This window comes from Rissa tridactyla, chromosome 13 (assembly GCF_028500815.1).
Source record: "Rissa tridactyla isolate bRisTri1 chromosome 13, bRisTri1.patW.cur.20221130, whole genome shotgun sequence".
Taxonomy (NCBI): Eukaryota; Metazoa; Chordata; class Aves; order Charadriiformes; family Laridae; genus Rissa; species Rissa tridactyla.
In genome coordinates, this window is record NC_071478.1 from 13,054,122 (window position 1) to 13,078,752 (window position 24,631).

At 46.1% G+C, this 24,631-nt stretch overlaps 1 protein-coding gene across 2 annotated transcripts in view; it reads right to left on the bottom strand.

The window, feature by feature from the left end:
* Nucleotides 1-2,389: 2,389 nt before the first annotated feature.
* SUDS3 (SDS3 homolog, SIN3A corepressor complex component) overlaps nucleotides 2,390-24,631 on the bottom strand; it is a 36,752-nt gene continuing 14,510 nt past the window's right edge. The window contains exons 11-13 of one of the 2 annotated variants that reach the window (XM_054219355.1): nucleotides 21,193-21,277; nucleotides 17,874-17,974; nucleotides 2,390-2,407 (exon numbers count right to left, since the gene is read on the bottom strand). In XM_054219355.1, the coding sequence (XP_054075330.1) occupies nucleotides 17,876-17,974; nucleotides 21,193-21,277 (184 nt within the window). In that variant the 3' untranslated portion in view covers nucleotides 2,390-2,407; nucleotides 17,874-17,875. Of the gene's footprint in view, nucleotides 2,408-16,459; nucleotides 17,975-21,192; nucleotides 21,278-24,631 lie in introns of those variants that run through there. The other variant, XM_054219354.1, reaches the window with a different exon arrangement.

Below are 24,631 nucleotides of genomic sequence, written 5' to 3' on the forward strand. Positions count from 1 at the left end.
AGGGAGAACCGAGGTCTGCGTATCTCACGGCCATCTCTCCCCTGCGACTGCGCCCCTTTGGGATGCTGGCTCCTGCCGCCCACCCCGCAGCTGAATTGCTGCCCCAAGGCACGCAAAGGCGGCTGGTGACTGCGTGGGGAAGAAATAGGAGGCCCCAGAGTTTATTGAGTTTAGGATACAGGACGCGTCTATGTCAGAGCACCCTGCTGCCCAACAGCAAGGCTCTCCCTTGACAGCTTCCCCCTAAGTCCATCAGCAGAGGCAAATGGAGTAGCTTGGCCCTAGGAGAAACCCCGTACCACCACCACTTCAGAAAGTCATCAGGGACTCTTGGGGACACTCGGACTCACCTGGATCCCAGAAATGGCAAATTGGGAGCCAGGAGAACTTCTCTGGAGGGAGGTGACTGATGCCTTGGCTGAGCCCTCTGCTCCTCCTCTCTCACATCCCCCTACGCCAAGGACAGTGGTCAACATGAAGGTGACTTCAGAGAGCACTGACCTTTTCTAGAAAGAGAGAGACAAGAAAAAAAAAATCTTTTCTTTCCTGCCATTGAACAGGAGCCAAACAAGACTAAAGCACAAGTCCTAAAGGCTCTGGTGGAGTTGAAGCGTCAGCGTTCACCCCGAAATCAGCCCCCCCGAGACATGCTGCTCCTTCCTCCCTCCTTTCAGCCCCACTCCCTGCTCCCTCCGGATGGCTGCCATCCCTCCCACTCTGCTGTCTCTCCGAGCCACACCAAAGCACTGCTGAGCAGAAGCCCTCCTCAGAGAGGGAAAAAGAAAGAAACTTTCCAGCCTTTGAGCCACGCTTTTAATATTTCATCTTTCTTCTTCTGCCGGAAGGAAGTAAATTCCTTATGCCAGCTGGGCTGCAATCGCACCACCGCATCTCTCCGGCTCAGAGAGCCCTGGCTGCCAGCCCCTCTGGGCAGATGGTGAAATGTAAGGCTCACATCCCCATCACGCAACCCCTCCTGCTCCTGCCCCCCGCTGCGGCGGCCAGGCGATGGGGTGGCCACAGCAGGGACAAGGCACCGAGGGGCTGGGCAGGCTGCTGGGAGCAGCAACATTGAAGAGAGATCCGGGTATTGCAGAGGAGCCCTGGACCGAGCTCCACGGGGCCACCCAGGCACCTCGATGGACCCACTCGTGTGGCAGAACTCGTTTGGGAAAGGTGACAGGTCGGCAGCCACCGGGTCACACTGAGTGACATCCGTCAATCACCACCATCAAGCTGTCTCAAAGCCAGCCGCTCTCCCACCCCCCCCAAACTATCCATCAAGAATCATCTGTGTCAGGCCAGTTTTTATTTTACATTTAATGCCTGTAAAGTATTTTGGCTTTAAATTATTCTGCAGACTCACTGAGTTCAGCCGTGCTTCCCCGTCTAGACAGAACAATCTTGTTGTCAGTGCAACAGATTCGCCCTGACATCCCCGTGGCGCGCGGTGATGCGGTTGCTATTTTAGAAAAAGGCAGAGAGCTAAAAAGCTCGTTCTTTTACAGGTTTTGAAGTGCGATTCCTGTCCATTCAACTTTAAACACACACCTCAATAAACAATGCCACTGTGTTCGATTTGATCGCTCTCATCATCGGGAAGGGGCATGGATGGAGAAAGGGGAGAAAGGGGGAATGGCTCAGCATCTGTGGGATCCGACATGTCCCAGTTCTGCTTGCAGCATGCCTGCCCTCCGGCAAGGGAGGGATTCCCTCTCCTGCTCTGCCTTTTAAACCCACCTGTATGGCTCTCTCCTCCAGGCTGCAGACCCAGGACTGGAGCCCCCAACATCAGAAGGACACGGAGCTGTTGGAGTGGGGCCAGAGGCGGCCCCGGAGATGCTGGGAGGGCCGGAGCCCCTCTGCTGTGGGGACAGGCTGAGAGAGCTGGGGGGGTTCAGCCTGGAGAAGAGAAGGCTCTGGGGAGACCTTCCAGCCCCTTCCAGGCCCTAAAGGGGCTCCAGGAAAGCTGGGGAGGGACTCTGGATCAGGGAGGGGAGCCATGGGATGAGGGGGAATGGTTTTAAACTGCAAGAGGGGAGATTGAGATGAGATGTGAGGAAGCAATTCTTTGCTGTGAGGGTGGTGAGCCCCTGGCCCAGGTTGCCCAGAGAAGCTGTGGCTGCCCCATCCCTGGAGGGGTTCAAGGCCAGGTTGGACGGGGCTTGGAGCAACCTGGGCTGGTGGGAGGTGTCCCTGCCCAGGGCAGGGGGTGGCACTGGGTGATCTTTAAGATCCCTTCTAACCCAAACCATTCTTTGATGCTGTGACTGGAGCGTGGGGATCTCGTGGTTCTTCTCTGTGACACCGAGGTCCCTGTTCCCAAGCACCGACCTGCCTGGTCCTCCACGGCTGCGGGACAAGCCTCGGCTGACTGGCAGGGAGATGCAGGAGAGGTATCGGCAGCCTGAAAGAGACATTAAACCAAGTCAAAATACATTTTGCAGATCAGCTTTGCCCCCAGGTCTCTGCCAGCGCGTGAGAGACTACAAACGCTTCCTTTATAATTAAACAAGCACTTTTCCTCCTTGTGAAAAACCTGCACAAAGGCAAAGGTAAATCAGAGTGAGCGTTTGGCAGCACTTCATGTCTAGTCAGCCCCTGTAGCCTGCGGTACTTGGAGAGAGAAAACAGCCGGATCAAACCAAAAATAATATTTTTCCCCTTTTGCTCTGCCAGTGACAGATCCTTGATGTCTGCCATCAGAAGTGACAGATACCAGTTGGGGATCTTTTCGTCTCCTCTGCTGATAACACCGCCACCTGCCCATCCAACCTGCAGCACGGCAGCGGGGAGGCGATGTCTCTGCCTTGTGTGAGGCATCCCCGGCCCTGAGGGAATGCGCAGCCCCTGAAACTGAGCCCGTGAGAAGCTGGACACACACACAATCACACAGGAACAGAGGGTCCTCCAGCGCAGCAAGTTGAAGGTCAAGAGCTCAGCCCCAAGGAAGCCTCTGGAGGGTGCTGGTGGGGAGCTGGGGATGGAGAAGAGTCTGAATGCACCAACAGACGCATCTGCAGGTGGCAAAGGGCCATATCACATGGCTGATTTTGTTCCCCAAAAGCCTGCAGACCTCCAGGAGCTGCCCAGGTCAAAGCAGACTGTATCAGCACGCCTGCATTAACATTTGATCCCAGTGCTGGAGCATCACACGATAAATCAGCTGCAAGTGTGCTACACAGGGAAAGAGACACTCACCTCTAAATACTCAAGCAGAAAAATGCCTCCGTATATTCAAAGAGGAGAAATGAAAGCAAGAAGGACTGGCTCTTTGCACAGGCACAGCTGACCAGCAGCCTAATGGGAAGAGCTACACAAGAGAGAGACCTGCCCCCAGCCACCTCCGCACGCTGCTTTCTCGCCCTCCATGTGATTTATAACCTCATGGATTCAATCCCTGTTCTGACCTCCATAGAGACATCAACCCGCTCACAAGAGAGATCAGAAATCTACCCATCCTGGGAGCAAAACAGCTCTGTCCTTTAGGAAAACCCTTGCCTGTGTGCCCGCTTCTGCCAGCGCACGCCTGGGCGAGTGAGAGCCAGCAAAGCTGCTCCTCTGGAATAGCCACCAGCATGTCCACCACTGGCCAGGAACCGTGGCGCAGCAGATGGCCTGGGGATCCCGAGAGGCAAAACAAAGCCGTGGAAGATTTCACCATCCAAGAGATGGGTTGTGCAGAATCAGACCAAACGACTGACTGTATGAAGGAAAATAACACCAGAAAAGTACAGGAAACAGCATATGGATGGTGGCCCTTCCCCAGGTGCGTTGAGACCATCTCACACAAGATTCCCCACAAGCACATAGCCTGATGCCCAAAGATGGCTGGAGAGCATCCCACAGCAGCAAGTTCCACCATGTGCCTCCTCCTTTACCAGATAGTGTTATTTTACCAGCTCATTAATCCTGCAAGAAGGTTTTGCCCCAGACCTGGGGGACCAACAATTGCCCTTTTGATCAAACCTGTATCTTGAGCGTCTGCTCTCCGTTGATGGAGAACTGAGCCAGCTTTTTGGGAAGGCATCTTCTCCCTCGTGCACCAGCCCTGCTGATGCCCAGATGCACAATAAATGGAGTTACAGCACCAGCAGAGTGTTTTCTGTCCTCCTGGGATGGAGAACATTAATGCATGGGCTGAACTGGAAGTGGGGGAGTGAAGTGATGAAAAATGATGCACTCAACGCCTCATTATCACATCCTTAATAGCCCTGAAATTGCTGTGAGGGTCTCTGTCATTTCTCCTCCCCCTGGGTCACAAGCAGCCATTCCCGTCTGTCTCAGCAGCAGGGCCTGGTTTCCTCACCGGAGCTGCTGGCCATCCAAGCAGACAGGGCACCTCCACGCTTGGAGCCAGCGTCTCCGCATCGGGTGTTCCTGCGAGGAACCACAGGAGAGCAGCTGCGCTGGCTCAGCTCAGCACATCTGCTCTAAATCCAGTGACTCCAGGAGGGGCCACCGGCATCAGGCACTCCAGTTTTACTCCCACACCCTGCTACTGCCCTCCCCAGACCGTGCCTCAGGTTCCCTGCCTGTATGAAAGAGTTGTAACATCTCCCACCCTCCTCAACAAAAAGATCTTTGGCTTTTAATTTTTGTTGTGCACTCACAGAGCGTCACCTATAGGTTTTGGGGAATTTTCAGCCAGTTCAGAGGTGCTGACAGCACTTCCAAGATCACCCAACACCTGGGCTACAGCTCTGCTCAGGCGTATTTTCAAGCACCAGTCAACGCTTCATCCTGGATGTCCTTGTGCTCTTCTCCAGTAGAAGGGTGTGGACACCAGCCGCCTGCCCTGGCCAGGTCTCCTTCAACGCACACCAAACAGCTCAGCTTTCCATGGATGCAGATGCTCAAGATACAGGTTCAATCAAAGGAGCGATTGCTGGTGCCCCAGACCTGGCGTAAAATCTTCTCGCTGAATTTATGAGCTGGTAAAATTACTGCTATGGGGTAAAGAAAGAGGCAGGAGGCATTAGCAGGTCCCACGATGGTACGGAGGCATTTAGCTACCACGGAGCTGGTGGTGGCACCTTTAAGCATTTGCGTCTCGGCTCCACTTTTCATGACACCTGCGCTGAAGGGATTTGATGACTCCCAAGAAATGCCAAGCCAAGAAGATTTTAAGAACTACCAAACTGCCTTTTTAAGAGGCAGGGGACACGCACACCTAATCCAGTCTTAAAACTAATGATTTAATTTACCTTAGGAGAAGCAAGCCAGCATAAATTAATATCTCCCAGTAGTATAACATAAGCATGTTTTATCTGGAGATTACGTTGATTAAATCATCAAGTGCCATAATCTTCCCTTCCTACCTCAGTAAGATGGGGAAAGGAAAAAAAAAACCCAAACCCTAAAAATATAGATATAGCCTTGTAAACCACAGGAGGGAACTGCACATTCATCTTCAAGCCCTCTCCTCGCTCGCTAAAGCATGCGCCCGAGACTCCCCACCCTGGACGAAGCTGTTCCAGCTGGTGCTGTTGTAAGAGGTAAAACGAAGCTACGTGTTCAGAATTGACGAGCTGCCAGGAGATGGAGGCTGGGGGAGCTCAGAGGCAGTACAGGAGTTACACTTACGGGGTTTCACTCTGCAAATGTAACTGAAGAAATGAGATCTGACTCCTCAGGGTTATATTTCTGCTTTCAGGATACGAGACACTGAGGCCACTAGTCACGCAAGCTGGAAATTCAAGTGGCTTGGATCCACCACGCAGGGAGACAGCGCCTTCGCAGAGGGCAAAAACACAGCAGCCCATTTAAAACATCTTCCTCCCCCCTCCCCAGTCTCACTTCTGCTTGTTCCTACCTCTCTTTTGCTCTACGCTGAAAGGAAGGACTCAACCACCCACCTCGATGAATCAAGACCCACCTTGACTTTTTCCAAGAGTTATCACCTGCTGAGGGTGGTTTTTCAGACAAAGCCTATTCCAGTGGGACTCATGGGCAAACACTCTGCCGCAGCTTTCTGCCGGGTAATCATGCGTGGGCACTTCACATTTAATGGCTTTGTCTGCTGGCTGTTTGGATTGTGTGTGGAGTGCTCTAGAGCCCTTGGGCAGGGCACTTCAGAAGCACAACACCTTTTATTTAAAGCCAATTCAAACCCACGGTGGTGAGTTTGTCATGCTCCGGGGAAGCTTTCAACGGATCTTGTTAAGTTTGTGGCAGAAGAGGAGGGGTCCAAGGCCAAAAAAAATAATATTAAATCCCTACAAGAACAGAAAGCTCCCCTGGAAAAAGCAAACTCTAAACACTGTTTATACTGACCCTGACACCACGACAGGTCTCCAGCAAGCAATCGGTATTGACAAGGCCAACGCGAGCAACATTGGCTCACCCTCCTAGCCCGTTGTTACACAACTCGGCGTTAGTGTTTATGAAATAAGTGGATTTTGCAAAGGAAAGGCAATTAACAGATGTAGTTTTATTTGCTTGTTGGAAAGTTGGGGCAAGCAGCAAGCTTCTGCCGGCAGTGCTGCAGCAACCGCAGTCCCCTGCCTCCACTTCCTCATAAATGGAATAGTTACTCCAGCGTTGTAAAAGCTTGGAAGCCTTCAGAAGAGAAACAGCATTATCTGGAAAACTATTTTAATACCAAAACAAAGTTACCAAGAGGACCTCCACGCCCAGCGTCTCATGGAGAAAACACATCTCCATTCAGATGCCCTCTCCCTGCGAGGAAAAAATAATATACATATGGAGTAAAGGAACCACAGTTTCAGGTTCCGCATTTTCTCAGCGAGGAGAAGCAGCGTGCTGACTTCCAGCTTTACAAATCCGTAAGCTGCGAGAAGTGTCCTGACATTTTTTTCAGTATTCAGTTCTGTGGTCTTGTGAACCGGCATGATGATTCACAGGGCAGAGGACGGTTGCGCTTCTTTCCTTGAACGCCTTTCAAATTAAAACTCAGCCCCAAGCCCCATTCTCACCTAGAAGCCAACCACCTAGTCCTACCATGTAAAATCAACTTCCCTGAAATGATGCAGGCAAAATAATGTAGTTTCAGAAAAATCCTTCACCTCCTTCTGATGTCATTTTACAGTAGGAATAACCTATTCTGACTCTCTCCCTCTGCGAGCGTCTCTGCCTTTCCAGGTGTGAACAGCATCTCCCTTCTGGGCTTCGTACCTCTTCAGTTCAATTAACGGAGCCCCCAAAAGCCTGAGGACTTCATTACTTCTAAATGAAACCTCCTCAAACACGCTAATGCCACTTGTCTTCTGCAGGACCCCTGCTCCAGACAAGCCTGGCATTTTGACAGCATCTCCACACTCATTTTCCCTGAGCAAATGCACCATTACACAAAGTTTCACTTTTAGGATGGCTAGAAAAAAAAATATCTCCCTCTAAGTAAACGTCAGACAAACATCTATATGCGCTGCATGGAATTGCATGTCAAGCCACTCAATAAAACCAACTTATCTGCCAGGAACAAGCCTGACAAATCCTTGGTACCTTTTCTCCCCCCACTTCAAATTGTACATGGAGTCCTCGGAGTCTAGAGGGAGGGAGGAGGTTCCACTCATCCATCACCCTCATCCCCTCAGCGCCACCTCTGCCTGTGCCTCACCCTCCCTGCTGAGGCAGCCGCCTTTGGAAAGGAGGATTTTGAGAATATATGGAGAGAAAAGCATTACAAGAAAGAGACACAGAGGTTGCTGTACCTCTGCCCTCGCACCCAGAGCCCAAGGCGCGCTGGGAGGGCGAGCGCTGCCTGCGAATGCCACCTTGGCCACGTCTCCTCCTCTCAGAAGAGCAGACCCCGAGAGGACGCTCGGCTCCTCGCTGACACCAGCCATCGGAGCCACATCACTCTGCTGCTGCTCACTCACAGCAGCTCGGTCTTTCCTAAGGAGAAAATTCAGCATCATAGAATCACAGAACGTGTTGGGTTGGAAGGGACCTTTAAAGGCCATCTAGTCCAACCGCCCTGCAGTCAGCAGGGACATCTTCCACTAGATCAGGTTACTCAGAGCCTCAACAAGCCTGGCCTTGAAGGTCTCCAGGGATGGGGCCTCCACCACCTCTCTGGGCAACCTGGGCCAGTGTCTTGCCATCCTTGTTGTGAAGAGCTTCTTAATGTCTCATCTAAACCTGCCCTGCTCTAGTTTAAACCATTGCCCCTCGTCCTGTCGCTACATGCCCTTGCACACAGCCCCTCCCCAGCTTTCTTGTAGCTTTTCTTATACCCCTTCAGGTACCAGAAGGCCACTATAAGGTCTCCTCGGAGCCTTCTCTGCTCCAGGCTGAACAACCCCAGTAGAGGGACTTACTCCTTCAACGCTCCCAACAGACCAGACCCACAAGCGCCTGCATTTCTTTCAAACTCATTCCCCCTCTCCCCAGGCTGGGGGCAGAAAGCCTTCACAGCAGATCAAAGCCCACAGGCATCACCCAGCTTTTCTTCCTGCCTTTTGCAAGCCTTTAGCTCCGCGATGCCCTGGAAAGCCAAAGGTGGTGGGCAGAGAGCCTGTGGTGCTCAGCAAGATGGACTTTGTTGTATTTAGCTAGTAAGTTCCACCTCGCAGGGAGAGACCTTCCCTTCCGGGGGGCCCGGGTCCTCTCTGAGCTGTCTCACACAGAACCCTCCTGCTGGCATCTTTACAGACCCCGTCATTCCACACTCAACATCCTGCACAAGCAAATGATTAATTATCCCCAGTGAGTTGCCATCTGTCAGCTGATCACTGACAGATCTGATTAACAAACCGTCCCCGTGTTCTCCACCTACTGCAAAGGAAAACATGCTCTCTTCCAATGGTTTATGCTAACACATTTTTACTTGAGATTTGCCGCCAGCTTCTCGCAGTCAACTACCAAATGTAGCTGGTTAGCAGTACCTCGTTATCCAGAAATCATCTGGTCACCTGCTCTGGGCTGAGCCTTGGCCTGTCCAGCTGGATGGAGAGGAGACAAGAGGGTAACGCTGAAGAAGAGATTACGTGCCAAGAGGCACAGACAAAGTTCTGACATAGCTGAAACCCTAGAGCAAAACCTTAAGGAAGATTAAGCTGCCCTAAAATCCAGAGTGTAAGCTAAGTAAAGTAAGGAGAAGGGCATTTCTGGCTGAATGAGGACACAGCTCTCGGTCTTTGGCAGATCATTGCACTCCTGTGCCTCAGCTTCCCCAGCTGAGCAATCAAGTACATTCTCATTTACTTCTCCCTGTAGAAACCTTTGAGATTCGCATATCAAAACCACTATAGGGGTAAAATCACTGCCAAGACAGGCAGCAGCAGGCATGGGATGCCCTTCACAGCGCTGACCATGCGGGAAAGCAGGATGCTCTTGCACTGACGCTGGCTTCTCCCACCCGTTCTGCTCAGCAGCAGTCAAGATTGCCACAGCAACAGGAGACAGAAGAGAGAAATATTTCTCCGGAACACATTTGGTTGCTTTTTAGTGGGTTGACATAAGAGGGTTCGTTTATAAATACGTCAAGAGCGTGTCAGTGTGAAATTGGAAATGAGAGCGGATGGCAGCACGGTGAGCAAAGTACGTGGGGTGAGGAGATGAAACACGCGTCCACCTGAAGGAGGTGCAGAGCGAGACACCTGTGGGAAGAATGCAGGACCTCGGAACTGATCAACTCCATTGATTGGGAATGGAAACCCTTTTCACTAATGCAAACAGCTTTGTGGTCCCTTGCCTCCACCCTGTCCTGGGGCCCAGGGAGCCCCAGAACATCCACCGTGGTGTCCAGGCACCACATGGCCGAGCTGCAGCTTCTGCTTCCCCTTGGGAAGGCAAAGCCCATGGTGCTGGGAATCACAGCGAGCTGCTCCGCTTCCAGCACCACCACTGCTCCATCAGTCCAGCCACTTAACGAGACAGTAAACAGGGACAATAAGGTCATGCAGGAGATGGAGGTCTTCCCCAAAACACATTTAAGAGGCTCATTAAACCAGTTAATGGCACAGCAGCAGCACTGACACCATGCCTTGCCATTTCCAGCTTCCTTTGTAACACCCTCCCCAAAAGGTTCCAGCATTTAGCTCAAGCACTACATGGCACCTCAAGAACCCAATCGAGGGAGCTCTGTCAGGAGCTAGAGAAGGCAGCTCCTCCTGAAGACGCACAAGGTGACAACTGCATTGTTCTTGCAAGAAGAGTGAGGCTTTCCTCGTGCTTGGATGACAATGTCAGGGTTGAGCATCCCGTGGACAAGCAGGCAGGCACAACTCGCCCTCACCATCCTTCTCAGCACCCTTCAGTCCCACTAGAGCAGTGCATTGGGAGGCATTCGAGAGAAACCTGCTCACTAAAGAGGAACCTGGGGGAAGCGGGGCCAGACCTAAACAAGCACTTTCAGATACGCAGTAACTGCATTTTGAGGTTGCACAATAACTACAACTGGACCTGTTGGAGAGGGGCCAGAGGAGGCCCCGGAGATGGTGGGACGGCTGGAGCCCCTCTGCTGGTAGGACAGGCTGAGAGAGCTGGGGGGGTTCAGCCTGGAGAAGAGAAGGCTCTGGGGAGACCTTCCAGCCCCTTCCAGGCCCTAAAGGGGCTCCAGGAAAGCTGGGGAGGGACTCTGGATCAGGGAGGGGAGCCATGGGATGAGGGGGAATGGTTTTACACTGAGAAAGGTCAGATTGAGATGAGATGTGAGGAAGAAATTCTTTCCTGTGAGGGTGGGAGCCCCTGGCCCAGGTTGCCCAGAGAAGCTGTGGCTGCCCCATCCCTGGAGGGGTTCAAGGCCAGGTTGGACGGGGCTTGGAGCAACCTGGACTGGTGGGAGGTGTCCCTGCCCAGGGCAGGGGGTGGCACTGGGTGATCTTTAAGGTCCCTTCCAACCCAAACCATTCTATGATTTCTGTGATTCTCTTGGTAGCCCCTGGGAAGCACACACAGCTCACTGGAGTGAACGCTGCAGCAAGACACAAGCGACAGGCAGGGTCCCAGGACCAGAAGACGACCTTGGTCAGCAGAGCCATCACATCCTGCGACCCCCACCGATAAACCAAGTACACCGAGAACCTGCCAGGGCCATGTTCTTCCAATGCTGGCCTTCATCTGAGACACCGCACTGACTCAACAAGGTGTTTAGCAATAAAAAGATTCAGAAGCAGAGAGAATGCTCACTACAATAAATCAAAGAAATGCAGCAATGCCTCAGGATTAAGTAAACATGCAACAGCAACACTGGAACAGTGTGTTGGAACGAGATGCAGTTGGTTGGCTGAAAGAACAAGCAAGACCGCTGCCTCTTCTGGGCCTGTGCCTCTGCTCGGTTGAGTGGCTGTATCCATTAATTAGATCCCCATTACACAGGTAGGAAAAGCACCCACCAGAAGCACCGTAGTGCTCCGCCATTCAGCCCAGGGCTGTGACAGATACAACAAAGAGCTGAGGCATAATCGAGATGAAGTAGCTGTCAGGCTCTCCGATGGGAAGGGAAAAACCCCTCCACTCCCAGGCTTTGCAGATTAATAATACCTTTAGTTACATCAAATGGTAAACCAGGAACAGGCATGCCTTGTGAAGACTACAGCCGCTATTTAAGGCTGTTCACATCCACGAAAAGGCAAATCTATTGATGTGTTCCCCGGGGTCTTTAGCACTTGGGTAGCAGAGGGCAGCCACGCACAGAAGATGCCGCGACAGGCCAGTCCAGAACACGTACTGCTGCATCTTTCCAGCTCCCTACGGCTCTCCGTACTTCAGAGTACTTCAGAGCAAATTAAACCCTTAGACTTCTTTGAGAAAGAACAGAGAGGGGCCAAACCTTGCTAAATGCTCCAGAAACTCCCCACTAGACTAATCCCAGTCATTCCCTCCAGGATCCAAGAAGCATTCAGTCTTCTCACAAGGGGCACCCTCCCGTGCCCAGAGACACCACAGCAGTGGTCTGAGGAAGGGAGCACCAATACTGCAGCTTCGCCTTCCAAAACACCTGCTAAACACTCACCTGCACAGCGCCTGGGAAGGACGAGCGAGCACCTGCATCTCCTCAGAGGGATGGAATCCTCAGTGAGCACTCACTGGATTGCCGGCCAACCATCCCTTCCTTGGGACAACGTTTGTCCATCTTCAGGCAGAGACCAGGGGACGGACACTTTATTCCTACATTTCACCCAAACTCTCAAAGCTCTCCTCAAAACAGTCATTTCAATGAAAGAGGAAACAAACCGGTAGCTTTGAATCCTCTTAGGGGAAAACAAGACCAGTAGCCTGAGCCAGGGCTGGTAACCATCCTGCCACCTTCGCCTCGGTATTTCCCTTCCCTCAACTGCAAAACTTCATACCTGGTACAAAACGAGACCTCATCAATACTCGAGTGCTGAAATTACAGAGCACACATCTCTCTGTCCCAAGTTACACATGAAACTCTTCCGCCACATCTTATTATCTTCAGGACAGTCTTAAACCAAGGGGTTTAGTAATTCCCAATTTCAATGGATGAGATTTTCTTAATACCAGAGAAATCCTTATCAGAATATTTGCCTCCTGTGTTTATACTAATTTCGCGCAACTGTATTACATGATTTAATATCATTAGTGTTCAGAGTTTTCCCCATTACACGATGCCTCCTGACATACGAGGTTTGGAATATCGCTTCCTAATCACATTGGGAAAAAATATTCATGTGACTATTACGCACTGTTACTAAAGTTTAGTTCGTGGGCAAGAGAGTATTTCTTCCCCGTAATGAGCAATTCTTCGGTATTCTGACCCGATCAGCAGCTACCTTCAACCATTGGTTTCTATAGAAATCAATTATTTGTCAGTCATCCACTACTTCCCTGAAAAAAAAAAAAACAAAAACAAAACCAAAAAACTCCACCTACCGTTTAATTTGACAAGGCAAGCAGCCATGGAGCTACATCCCTGTGTCCTGAGCCAACCGCTCTCCGAGCCCACGTCAGTCCGTGCAATCCACCTGCTCACTCTGACACCCTTCGGTCACCGATTCCAAACAGGACTTAAACCATCAAGCAGAAACCTTGATTTAAAACACCGATTTTAAGCTGGATTTGCATTTGTTTTCATTAAAGACCACTCGCTTTCATTAATTGGGAGAGCCATTAAAACAGCAGAGCTCTGCAGGCAGCCACTGTCAAAAGAATCCTAAACTCAATTAAAATAAGGAACATTAATAAAGCGAAATGAAGAAAATATGTTTCATCACTTTCTAGCCTGATTTCCCCCCCCACCTCAAGATTTGGGGCAGAACATGTGGATGCAAATCAGAACTAAATGCAAAATGACAAAGCCACCTTAGGCAGACGAGGCGACGGATGGGTTTCAAGTTTAAGACTGATTAAATCAATCAGTAGCTGTTTCCAGCGGGTTAGATCTCTCGGTTCCAAAGCCCTAAAACCACCTGGCTTTGCTCAAAGCATTGCTATTTTAGAACCAAAGGCTTTAGTTTGCTGCTCCGTGTCTCGGTTCTTTAACCCCCGTCCTGCTGATATATAGACATCATTGAAAACATTTTGCATTTATGCCTTTTGTCACCTAAATGTTACTGAAATTTTGGTCCCAGGGTACAAGGTTTCTCCTCGCCACTCTCCCCCCTCCACCTACTTCTTAACATCGGATCTGAGGCAAAAACACCCTTTTACGTGCACTTATTAACTAAACTGAAATCAAGAATATTGTAGAGAAAAGCATTCGTGCATAAAAAGGAGGAATCTAAATACCAGCATTGATTCCACTGTGCAGAGACTGGTACCTAATGTGTGACAAGATACTCTGGCATCCCAAATTTGAGCTGATGTTAAATGTCAGAGGCGTTTCCCAAACACAGCATAACATTAAAACAGTGGAATTTTTTTAACTGAATGAAATGTGAAGTTTCAATGAGTTTTCAAATAAATCATAGAAAAATGGAAGTATTCACTCTTCTGTTTTCCGAGTACTTTAAAATATATTACATTTTTAAGTTTTAGAATGGGACGAACTAAAACTGGTAACAGCAAACCTCAGACACCCATTCAGAGTTGCTTGATTATTTAGCATTTGCTATTCTCTTCTGTGGAACAAGAACCCAAGAGGTGTTTTAAATTTCTTTTTCTGAAAGAGGGAGAACCTCAGTTATTCACAAGGGTCACAGTAATTTCTTGCTCTTTTAGGCTTTATTTTCCTAAGTTCCCCAGAAACGCACAAAAAAAATTGCAAACGATCAAAAGACACCTGGCATGACATCACTTCGTCCCTCTACAAAATTCCAGCCAAAGCACATGAGCTAAAAAAGACAATTTATTTTATTAGATTAATCCTAGGAAAAAGCCTCTTTTGAAACCTTTCAGCGAGTCTGATGTCAAAAAGCCACTGGAGGTTGGTGCGCTGGCCCGGCTCCCTGTCCCTTTGAACATCTAATGGCTGAGGGGGGAAATCATCTTTATTTTGTACTTGATCAACATCACAGTCCATTTCTCAGGGCAACGAAAACCTGCTTAATGCGAGTCAAGAACCAACTATAATTTAACCCTCAGTAGAAGCCTATTTTTGGCAGAAGGTCCACTTTTCTTTAGAGTTACTATAACCAGGAGTTAAAACCATTTCTTAAATTTACTTTAAGTGCTGTCCATAATGAGGATTAAATCTTTTCATAACTGTAGCAAAGCCATTTCTGTTCACTGAAGGTTCGAATCCTTCAAAAGACCGATGTTAGACAGGCAAACAGCAGACAGAGAAGCCAATTTTCTCTTAGAATTTAAGCAAGACCTTGTCCATCTCCTTGAGTAACTTGTCTCTGTTTTTCCAACCAGTGGCAGGAAATCTTCATTTCTACAGCTGATGTCTATGCTCTTGATCCCCACATGCCTCATCCTCGCAACAACACATTTCGAGCATCCTTCTAGGATTAAAAAAAATGCACTGCTTTCCTGAGCGCACAATAAGGCACTGCATTTTTCTCATGTCCAGCCTTGTAAACGGCACAGGCCATTACAGAACAGCCTGCTTGAAAAAACAGGATTCAATATTCACGTGCTTTGTTAGAGGAGACAGATCTACTTTTTATGGTGATCAACTAAGGCAAGAAAGATTTTCATTTTATTAAAAGAAGGAAGTACAGATGAAGTCGTCTTAAAGCAAAATACCTTCAGCGTAGCAGTTAAATTGGAGCAAAGAGGGCCCCAAGCCCACACGCAGGACTGTCACAAGCAGAAATTATAGTTCGAAGGTTGATCCAGGTGCACTGGGGACACTGGCAACGGGCAAGGACCTCAGAGAAGGGAGTTGTACAAACCTCATACATCCTTCCTGGAGATCCAAGACTGGCGTGAAAGAGTGGAGTAAGAGTTTGGGATCAAGTTTCGACAAGTTCCCCACTGAAGCGCTGCCTCTAGTCAGAACCAGTTTACATACCCATCTCCCCAGTCCATCCCACAGTACACTTGCATTTCTTCCTTCCCGCCCTGGCTGCTCACCGTCCGCATTCTTTCTTAGATTCTTTTCTCCCACTATAACTTCCAGTCCAAAGCTACACTCCTCGATCACCTGGTACGGCACAAGGTGACTCCTGATGACAACAGTAACTTTCTCAGCACAGTTGGGTGTCCACAGGGCGGGCGGGGGGAAGAGGGAGATGGCGCAAGATTCCCACAGGTATTTAATTCCAGAAGACTATTCAAATTCCAATGAGAGTGAGAGCTAGAAATGTGTGTTCTGTCCCATCCCATCACACTCCCCCCCCAGCCTTGCAATATCAGGCCACAGCTGATGGAAAGACAGGCTTTTGGCTGCAAGAGCAGCTATTCTTTCCCTCCTGTGCCAAGGAACAGGGATGGTAAGCAGATGTTGTTGATTCAGATTAAGATGCAGTGTTAAAGCTATGTAATTAAGCTCACACAATGTGCACCTATACCATGCCCGGCTCCAAGAGAGCTGCTGCACTTCCACACTTCTACCAATACCTTTAAAATTTCCCCCAAACAGATAACAGCAGCAGAGAGATCACCTGCTGTTAGCAGGTTGGCAAGGTATCTCCCCAAAATTGAACCAAAGTTCCCAGCTACTTCCACAAACGTGTATATTGGTAAAGTGATATAAGCAGGAAATGAATCCTGCTATTTACTTAGCACCTTTGATTATAAAAATGAACTATGATGTTTGTTTTAAGGCTCAGTGACAAATCCTGTTTGGTACATCATCACCTTATTAAAAACCTGTCACATGGGCAGAGAATGCTAAGTTATATTAAGTATGCTGTTAACTTGACAAAACACAGCCTGCTGCTTTCCACCTGGCTAACGCTGCAGCGACGACGGCACTTTTCCAAGGGGCGGGAAACAGCAACCCTCTCCTTTCCTCGCCAGAGCTCCAGATCTCTCCAGTTGAGACACTAAACACAGTAAAAACAGGTAAGTTGTCCCAGCCACAAAGGCAACACATCACAAACTCAGCCATAACACTCCACTCCAGATCCACGTCCGTACATCAGTTCCTGGGATGTGACTGCCACCCAACTGCAGTAAGTAAAAGAAATGGAAACAGTCATTTAAAATACTCCATTTATCCAGATATGAAAGAAAGGCTTGACTGATGCTCAACAGGAAGGTAGTTCAAAAGCAAAAACAAAAGATGCCTCAAAGTGACAGATATTGATAAAGGCAGAAATCACAACTTTTTGTCCAATAATCAAAAGGAGCACAAAGTTCTTTTGCACAGAAGGTTGTGAACAGAACTGTGTAGTTCATGCCAGTGCAGTCACACATGGTACTGGTGGTTTCAGCCATCAGCAAAAGACTGGGAATAACAAAGGAATGCCAGAGTCAGATCTTTAAACATGTTGGAAGTGAGAACATTAATATCATCACTTGAGCATTTTCACTTGTACTATTGGAGGACAAGTGTAGAAACCCAGCGTTATCTCCAGTAATTAAAATACCCTTCAAAGGGAAACCTTTGCATGGCATTTTAGGGAATGAAGGTTTCAGCTATACACTAAGTGCATGCCAATGCCGCTTTCCACTCTGTACCAGGCTTCTCTGGAAGATACAACAGAGCCAGTACCTTCTGTCAGCAGGATTCCAGCATGACCTGTTACTCTAAGCATCAGTGAAGAAAGTGAAATTTAGCTTTCATCTCTCTACACGTATGAGTGGTTTTACTCATACGTATCATTCACGTAGTCTTGCTATCTGCAAAGTCCAGTTAATTAATGCTTTGGTTTATACTCATCTGCCTATTTCAGGAAATGGACTTCAGCAAATAGACATACTCTTTGCTTGTTCATTGAAGGGTCTTTTAATGTGAAGAGAAACGGAAGCTTCTGATTAACCACGCATGACTGCTTAACTACATTAAAATCAACTGGATTTTCAGCAGTTTCTAAGCTGTTCACACTTTCCAAAAAAAAGCCTCAGCGCCCAAGTCTTTCAACAGTTCATCCAATAAAGCTGATGTCATATACCAGGTATTACAGACGCATCTCTCGTCTGCAGCTGAAAGCTGGCAAGATTAATCTCCTTTTGCCCAACATCCCGAGCCTTGCAGGAGAACGAAACCAAAAAGAACAAATAACCTCAGGCCTTTACAAGCAAAGCTTCTTCCATTGGTCTGATTCAAAACAGAAAGGTTATGTTGTTTTCAACATACGACTCCCATCTATGCACCATGAAACAATGATGAAAAAAAATATGATGCAAAGTCTTCTTAAATAGTCACCCAAAATATAAAGGAAGCATACAGAAGCTCGATGCAAAAATCCAGAAATAGTCCAGGGCAGTGCTTGGGTACCACTAAAGATTTAAGGACTACTGGGGATCGTGTGGCCAGCCACAGACTGTCTCATAAGAGGTCACGACAGTGTTCTCTGCTGCTGAGTGAACAGACTGCCATTCCCCGTTAGAGGTTTGTCTATCCATTAAAAAAAAAAAAAAAAGAAAAAAAAGACCAAGGAAGAGCATACAGTCACGCAGCTGATCGTCGACGAATGACAAAAACACCTCGCTGCAGCTGTCCCAGATAGATCCTCATCTTTGTGCTGTCACTGGTTTTCCGCACCCAGATCTGCATTAAGAAATAATAATTAAAAAAAAAGGGCAGTGAGACATATTGGGGAGCAAAAGGGAAAACCTACAGTAAGCAATATGCAGACAAGTAAGTCCAGGGATTCTTACTGCCAAATCTGAACATCTGTTCTGTTATTCAGGGTGCACAGACAATTTACCTTAATCCCTTCTCCCTCCCCACACTAGGCATTTGCAACCTGAATAGAAAAATGAAATAAGGTTTCTAACTTTGCCACCTGAACTTGCTGCTCGAAACACTCATCAAGAAAAATTACCCTTTCCAAGCACCATCAGGAAAGCAAGTTTCCGTCTGCCACAGCTCGCAACAGAACTCTGGCACTAAGCTTTACCTAATCAAGAATAAGTCTCTCTAGATCCACAGATCATAAAATTATCTATCCTGGGATTTGCCCAGACAAGTAACGATTAGTCAGATGAAAAGCTTATTCTGATTTTGTTCAGTGAAGCATTTCTCAAAATGTATTAAATAAATTGTATCTGAAGATAAAAGGGCGTTTTTTAAAAAACACCTGCATGGAAGAATTCACATAACTTGCCGATATTCAATATGTTTCAAAGGACAAATTGCTGCCGTGGAGGCAGCCACTCAGGATTTTTAAAAAATAAAAATCACTTTCAAGTAGTTTAGACCCAAATACCTGTACTTTAAAAATCAAGTCTGAGCAAAACTCCTCCACAATTTATATTCTAATGCATTTACACATATTTAAATAAATGCATGGAAAATAAGAGTTATCCCGCTCTTAGTACTAGAGTATTTTAGGACACAAGGCCAATATTGCCTAACACAAAGGACTAAAAAGTTAGTGTTGGCATGCGATTTATCCAAAACTTTTTTTTTTTATTTTAGGTATCATATTAGCTCAGGCCTGGCACAGTAGATAAGAGTTAACTTTATTATTTTAATTATAAATTGACTTTACTAGCAGAAGCCCTCAATATAGAAGAAATTTAATATTTGCCTGCATTTGATCAGTTATTTCCCTAGAGAAATCAGAATCCACCTTTGCCGATAATCATCTCTCTACTGCAACATTTCCAAGAATTTGGTATGTTTCACTAAGCAGAAGAATTCTTAAGTCTACAAGCTCTGAGCAACCATCCAGAACAACAGACAAAACACGTACGGCTTTACATTCTACCACAGTATGATGGAACGGTGTATTAGTTTTCCTAAAGTTAACCGCTTTGTTAAGTTCTAGTCAGAGAAAATTTAAAACCCAGCTTTAAGTGACCACACCAGTGAAATTACTTATTAACGCTAAAATGTGCCACACAGTTCAGAAAAATAAACACATCAAGACATATACTGAACCTAAAACTGATGTTTCAAACTTGCAATGTATTTTGCAACCAGAGGATAACATCTATTAGTTCTAAAGAACTGAAGGAGATGGTAAATATAAACAACCAAATCCACCTCTGAATTTCTTTTATTCCTAGATTGTAAAAGAAAAATAAGCTTCCTCCTTTTATCAACTTCCAACAAATTGAGATTGCTGAATAAACTCATGGGAATAAAAACCAAACAACCCACGAGAAAACCCCTTCCTGCACACACCGAAAAGTTTACTGTTGTCAAAAGGCAAATGACTGAATTGGTTCCACACGCTTGGCCAATGATTTCCACCAATGCAGCATTTGATTCACAATTTCCAAGAAAATGACATCAGAAGTAATAGAAATGTATTCTGTTTAGATCTAAACACGTCAAGTTTTAAAGAATTTGAGGCTGGGGAGATATTTTTGGTTTGTTTTTTAAAGGGGATCATCACAGCTCAGACTCCGTATTAGAGGCCCATAGCCAATTACAGAATTCAAATCCAGTTTAAGAAAACTGATTTAGACCTTCATATGAAGAAAGATGCCGGGGGTACGCTGTTAACTACTTACATTTTCGGTACACGTATTTTCGGTAGAATTCCTTTGAATAACATGACTTCCTTTAGAAAAGCTATCAACTTTTGATTCCAGTCTACAACTAGAGACCTCAAACCTCAGTCTGCCTTCTAGCTTCTAAATTCAAGCAGGAACCAGTAAGATCATAGTTTGCCAACCAAACTTTTAAATGTGTGATGAAATCCAAGATGTGCATGTTGTACTCCTGAGAGAGCATCTTATCGTTTCAGTATTCTGTTAAGTATTTATCTCCCTTGGCTTTAGATTGTTGCAATGAACCATCACAACTGCCGTGCCTCCTTCCCCGGCCTCCCTCAAAAAAACCCACACAAAGCCAAAACAAAACCTATTGTCTCACTTTAAAGTGGAATTCATGTAATAAGAATTAATGGATTGCATTTCCTTCAGGTTTCAGGTTAAGATGCTCCCAAGAGATTGAGTTTTAATGGTGTAAGTTAACAGTAATAACTCTAATCAAATTAGCAGTAGTATATTTTTAATGCAACCATTAGCGTGCTACTACTACTTTATCTAAATAACCAACCGTTGAGCGTAACAACTGTTACTGCAAAGAGAACAGTTGTGATACAAAGCATATCCCATATGCAACTCATTTTGTTGACAATAAAATATTTTCCCTTAACTGCCAAAACAAGTTAAAGTTGCTTCACTGGCTGATGGAAGAGAAATGCATCCGTGTCTATAATTTCTTTCCTTGAAGTGTCTGAAACCTGCAAGGAAAAAATAAACCGCTCCTTTTGCCCCACTGATGGGGGCCGTTCAAGCACTAAGCTGTTTTGCAGCAAGATTCACATCAATCTTAGGCACACGCGTCTCTTCACCTGCTTCTCTAAGCCTTGCTCATTAGCCACAAGGAAACTGTCTCAGACAAGCGGCTCACCTGCCCCATCTCCCCAGTCAGTGGAATTATTATTTCATTTTTTTAATTTTGCATTAATAACAACTGTATGTTATGTTCTTGAAATAATGGGAATGGAACTTATGAATGCAGTGCTGGCGAGACGCAACGTCAGCTCTCCCCATTTTCCCCGCCTGCCAAAGTACTACCTGCAAAATGTAGGTTCGTTCTTTAGAAACGCAGCGAGTCTCTGCCCATCTCAAGAAGAGAACTCTCAACTCAGTTTTATCTTGGATTCAGCTTCTTTAGACACCAGACAACTACATCTTTTCTGAAAATAATATTGATTTTCTCTTATTCTTTACTAGACAGCCGTCTACCTGCCTACAGTGACTCTCAGCTTTCCCCACTCCCAGGAAAAACACTGCAGCTACTACCTCGTTGGCGCCCACAGAACTGATCACACAGCTGATCTTAGTGTTCTCTTTAGACTCCAGGTAAATCGCCTGGCTCTTGTGGTACCTGAAAAAAAAGAAAAATAAAAAGGAAACACATGAAACCATTAGCTATCCAGAGACTGAGAAAAGAAACAGCAGTAAGACTGATAAAGCTCGGATTCTACAATAATTTGGATTTGAGTAAATACCAAGTTTGTGTCTTTCCACACCACTTTCCCCATCTTCAACACAGTGGTGGTCTGATTCTACACACGCACTTTGCATTTAAATGACACTTCAGAATACATGAAAATCAATTCACATTCAATTCTGTACACAGATTACTGAAAACAGGTTTCACATCTGAAAGAGGGAGGGTCAGAGCATGAAGCCACAAAAGAGGAAAACGCCAACTCACAATAAGCCCACGTTTCCAGAATTAATCAAACTAACCTTTCCCATTTCAGACACAGGATGGATTTTAGAAGGCAACTCCATGTTATGCCTGATAAAATGGGACTGAGAAAAATCCCAGCTACTCAAAAGTTATTCACATTTCCCAACACAAAATTACTAGCGCACCACCACCACAAAAAAAAGTGAACTGTTCTCAGTCAGTGCAGTCTATGTATTGTTTAAACAGAGACCTCAAATTTCTAATACTGTCTTATTTTGTGAAAATACCCAAAATGGAAGGTGATGAGTAACTGACTCTCTTAAGAAGCTGGATATAGCTGCCATAAGGAGGCTGTGTCTAAGCATATCCATTTTTTCCCCTTTTAGGTCATATTTTAGTCATGCTATATATTTTTCTTAGTGCATTTTGTATAAAACAAAGTAAAAAAATCCGTAATTCTGAATTGCTTGACTTCATGGTTTCACCTTCTTTGCAGACCATGTTTCTGGTAAGTGCTGCAAAGTGTGCTAGACAAAACTCCCCAGTTTGTTTATTCTGCCTCAGAGAGTTCCATAGGCAGAAATAATTATACTGAAACAGATTATTTGTAAGTAAATAGTCTTAATCAAGAGAACATCTAAATGCCTTACAGTTCTAAAAGCATACCTCTGTTTCCACCTTTACCCTAATCATGATGCGCTTCACATTTAACAGGGCAATCCAAGCTGCAGGATCACCGCACAAATTCCCCCACTAACTACTCAGTATGCAACTCCCTGCAGTCTGATTGGCTGACAGCCACTTGTCAAAACGCGTGGATTTGCATAATCTTTACAGTTATTTCTACAACCACCATACTGTAAATATGGAAGCCTTCCAATAGTTTATTCCATAATCTCTTCCTACGGGCTCACGTACTTAGCATTTTCACGCTGCTTGCCAGCGACAAGAACGACAGTGACAGGTTTCATTCCGAACATATTAATTACCAAGGGGCTGGGCGAGGGAATAAAAACCCCCTCAAATTCCACAGCCTTTAGACACTTGTGCCCAACCATTATTCTTTCTCCTTCATTTTAACAGAAAGGATGTCAGGGGGTTTCAGCGCAGTGTAATAGCGGCCGTGATGAGCCAAAAATCTCAGTTTGCTGAGCCCAGATGACCATTAATTGATATAAAGGAAGAGTATAAACTACTACAAACCAGACCTCGCTAAGATAAGGAATAAAAACCACAGTCCGGCAGTATCCTACCATGCCATGCCATGACTGCCTAAGCAAGGAGAACTGATGATCTTGATACAAGCAGTGCACAAGCCTCTGAGTGCAGAGGATACCACTGCAAACGACGGCTCTCACGTGATACCCGTGCCTGCCCAGATAATGAAGTCATTTTTCCACTCAAAGCTATTTCTTCCCATTTTTGATCAACAGTGAATTCCAAAGCTAATGACACAGACAAAGCTGGCTCCAGCACTGGATTTCACACCACAAGTTACTGTCCATCGTTAAATCTATGTTAACCGTGCAGAGAAAAGGCAAGGTAATAAGTTAGTTCATCACTTTTCCCTTGCAGAGTTGTCTCAACTGTCTCATGCTCCACGGACACCGAGAGACAGCTCCGCTGAAGGCACAGTAGCCAGGTACATCTCAGTTCCCTGCTCACATCTCAGCCTTTTGCCGCGTTTATATACCCACAGGGGAACAGAGGGGTAGAACTGAGGAAAATACTTCAGGTGAAAAACGCAATGGAATTTCAAGGTGGCTTTCAAGAGAAGAAAAGTGCCAAACAACTCCTGTTTTTGCAGGAGGTAAAATACACAATACTGACAAGTGAGGCAAACAAAAATAATTCCACTTTCTACTACAAAATATTTTGCTGAAAGGTCAAGATTTTCAACTGCACCTCCATCAGAAGACTGAAAGAAATCGCTCTGCATTATTGTATGCAGACAAAGGTAAAAGCAGAAAGATGGCTGTTTTACAGTGAATTGGATTTTAGGATCTGACAGGGGGGCATGGAGCAAATTGAGGATAAAACACTGAAGACTAATTCCACATCCATCTGAAACTTCCTACACAAAGTCTCCACTTTGGAGAGATGTTTGTGAAATGTCTCTGGAAGACCTTAGGGAGTCCATTACTAGCCCTAAACATTCACTATTTTGAGATAATGGTCCTTCACGGCTGCTGTCAGGAACCAGAGAAAGTAGTCACTCCTGAGCTGTCAGTTTTATTATTTCTGGTGCACACCAGCAGCTCCAGCCTTAATACACCTTAGAAAAAAAAATTACCCTCCCACTATCAAAAGTTATTTCATCATTTTAAAATACCAGCTACTTTGCACAAGTATTATTACTATCAATCAAAAAAAAATCTAAGCAGAATTATTACAGCCAAAAAAAAAAAATGTAAAATACTTCTCTTAAAACAGCATAAGAACAAGGAGGACAGGAAAGGCAACAGCTGGAATTCCCGACAGTGAGACCCCCATGACAATTGAATTCAGCAAGATCAAAACATCTGTGTTTTATGTCCCAACTAGATACCTTTCAGTATGTGCTTTTGAGAAATTCATCTGGGCTCAGTGAAGCTCTCCCCATTTTAAATTTCGTGGGAGCTTTACTGACAGATTACTCCAGAATCCATCTTTCCTTTTCTCATGCTTAAGAATTCTGAAGAACAGTTTACTCATCCACATATATCCTAGAGGATAGTCACTTTACATGAAAAAAAAATTATGAAAAAAAAAAAAAAAAGAATGTCATGAATTTCTGAAATAACATGTAGCCTGTTCGGTTCATGTCTTCTTTACGCTTCACAGAAGTTGAAGCTCCAGGCAGCAGCTTTTATCGGAGTTGTATACACTGAACCCTCGATGAAACCTCACTGTCAGAAGACTAGCAGAAAGAAAAACTGACCAACTGCACAAGACAACTGTTGCGTAGAAAACAAGCTATCATTTTCCATGATAGAATTATAACCTCGTCGCTTGTTACTTTGAGCCACCAGAACACCAAAGTAGGTTACAAATAAGCATACA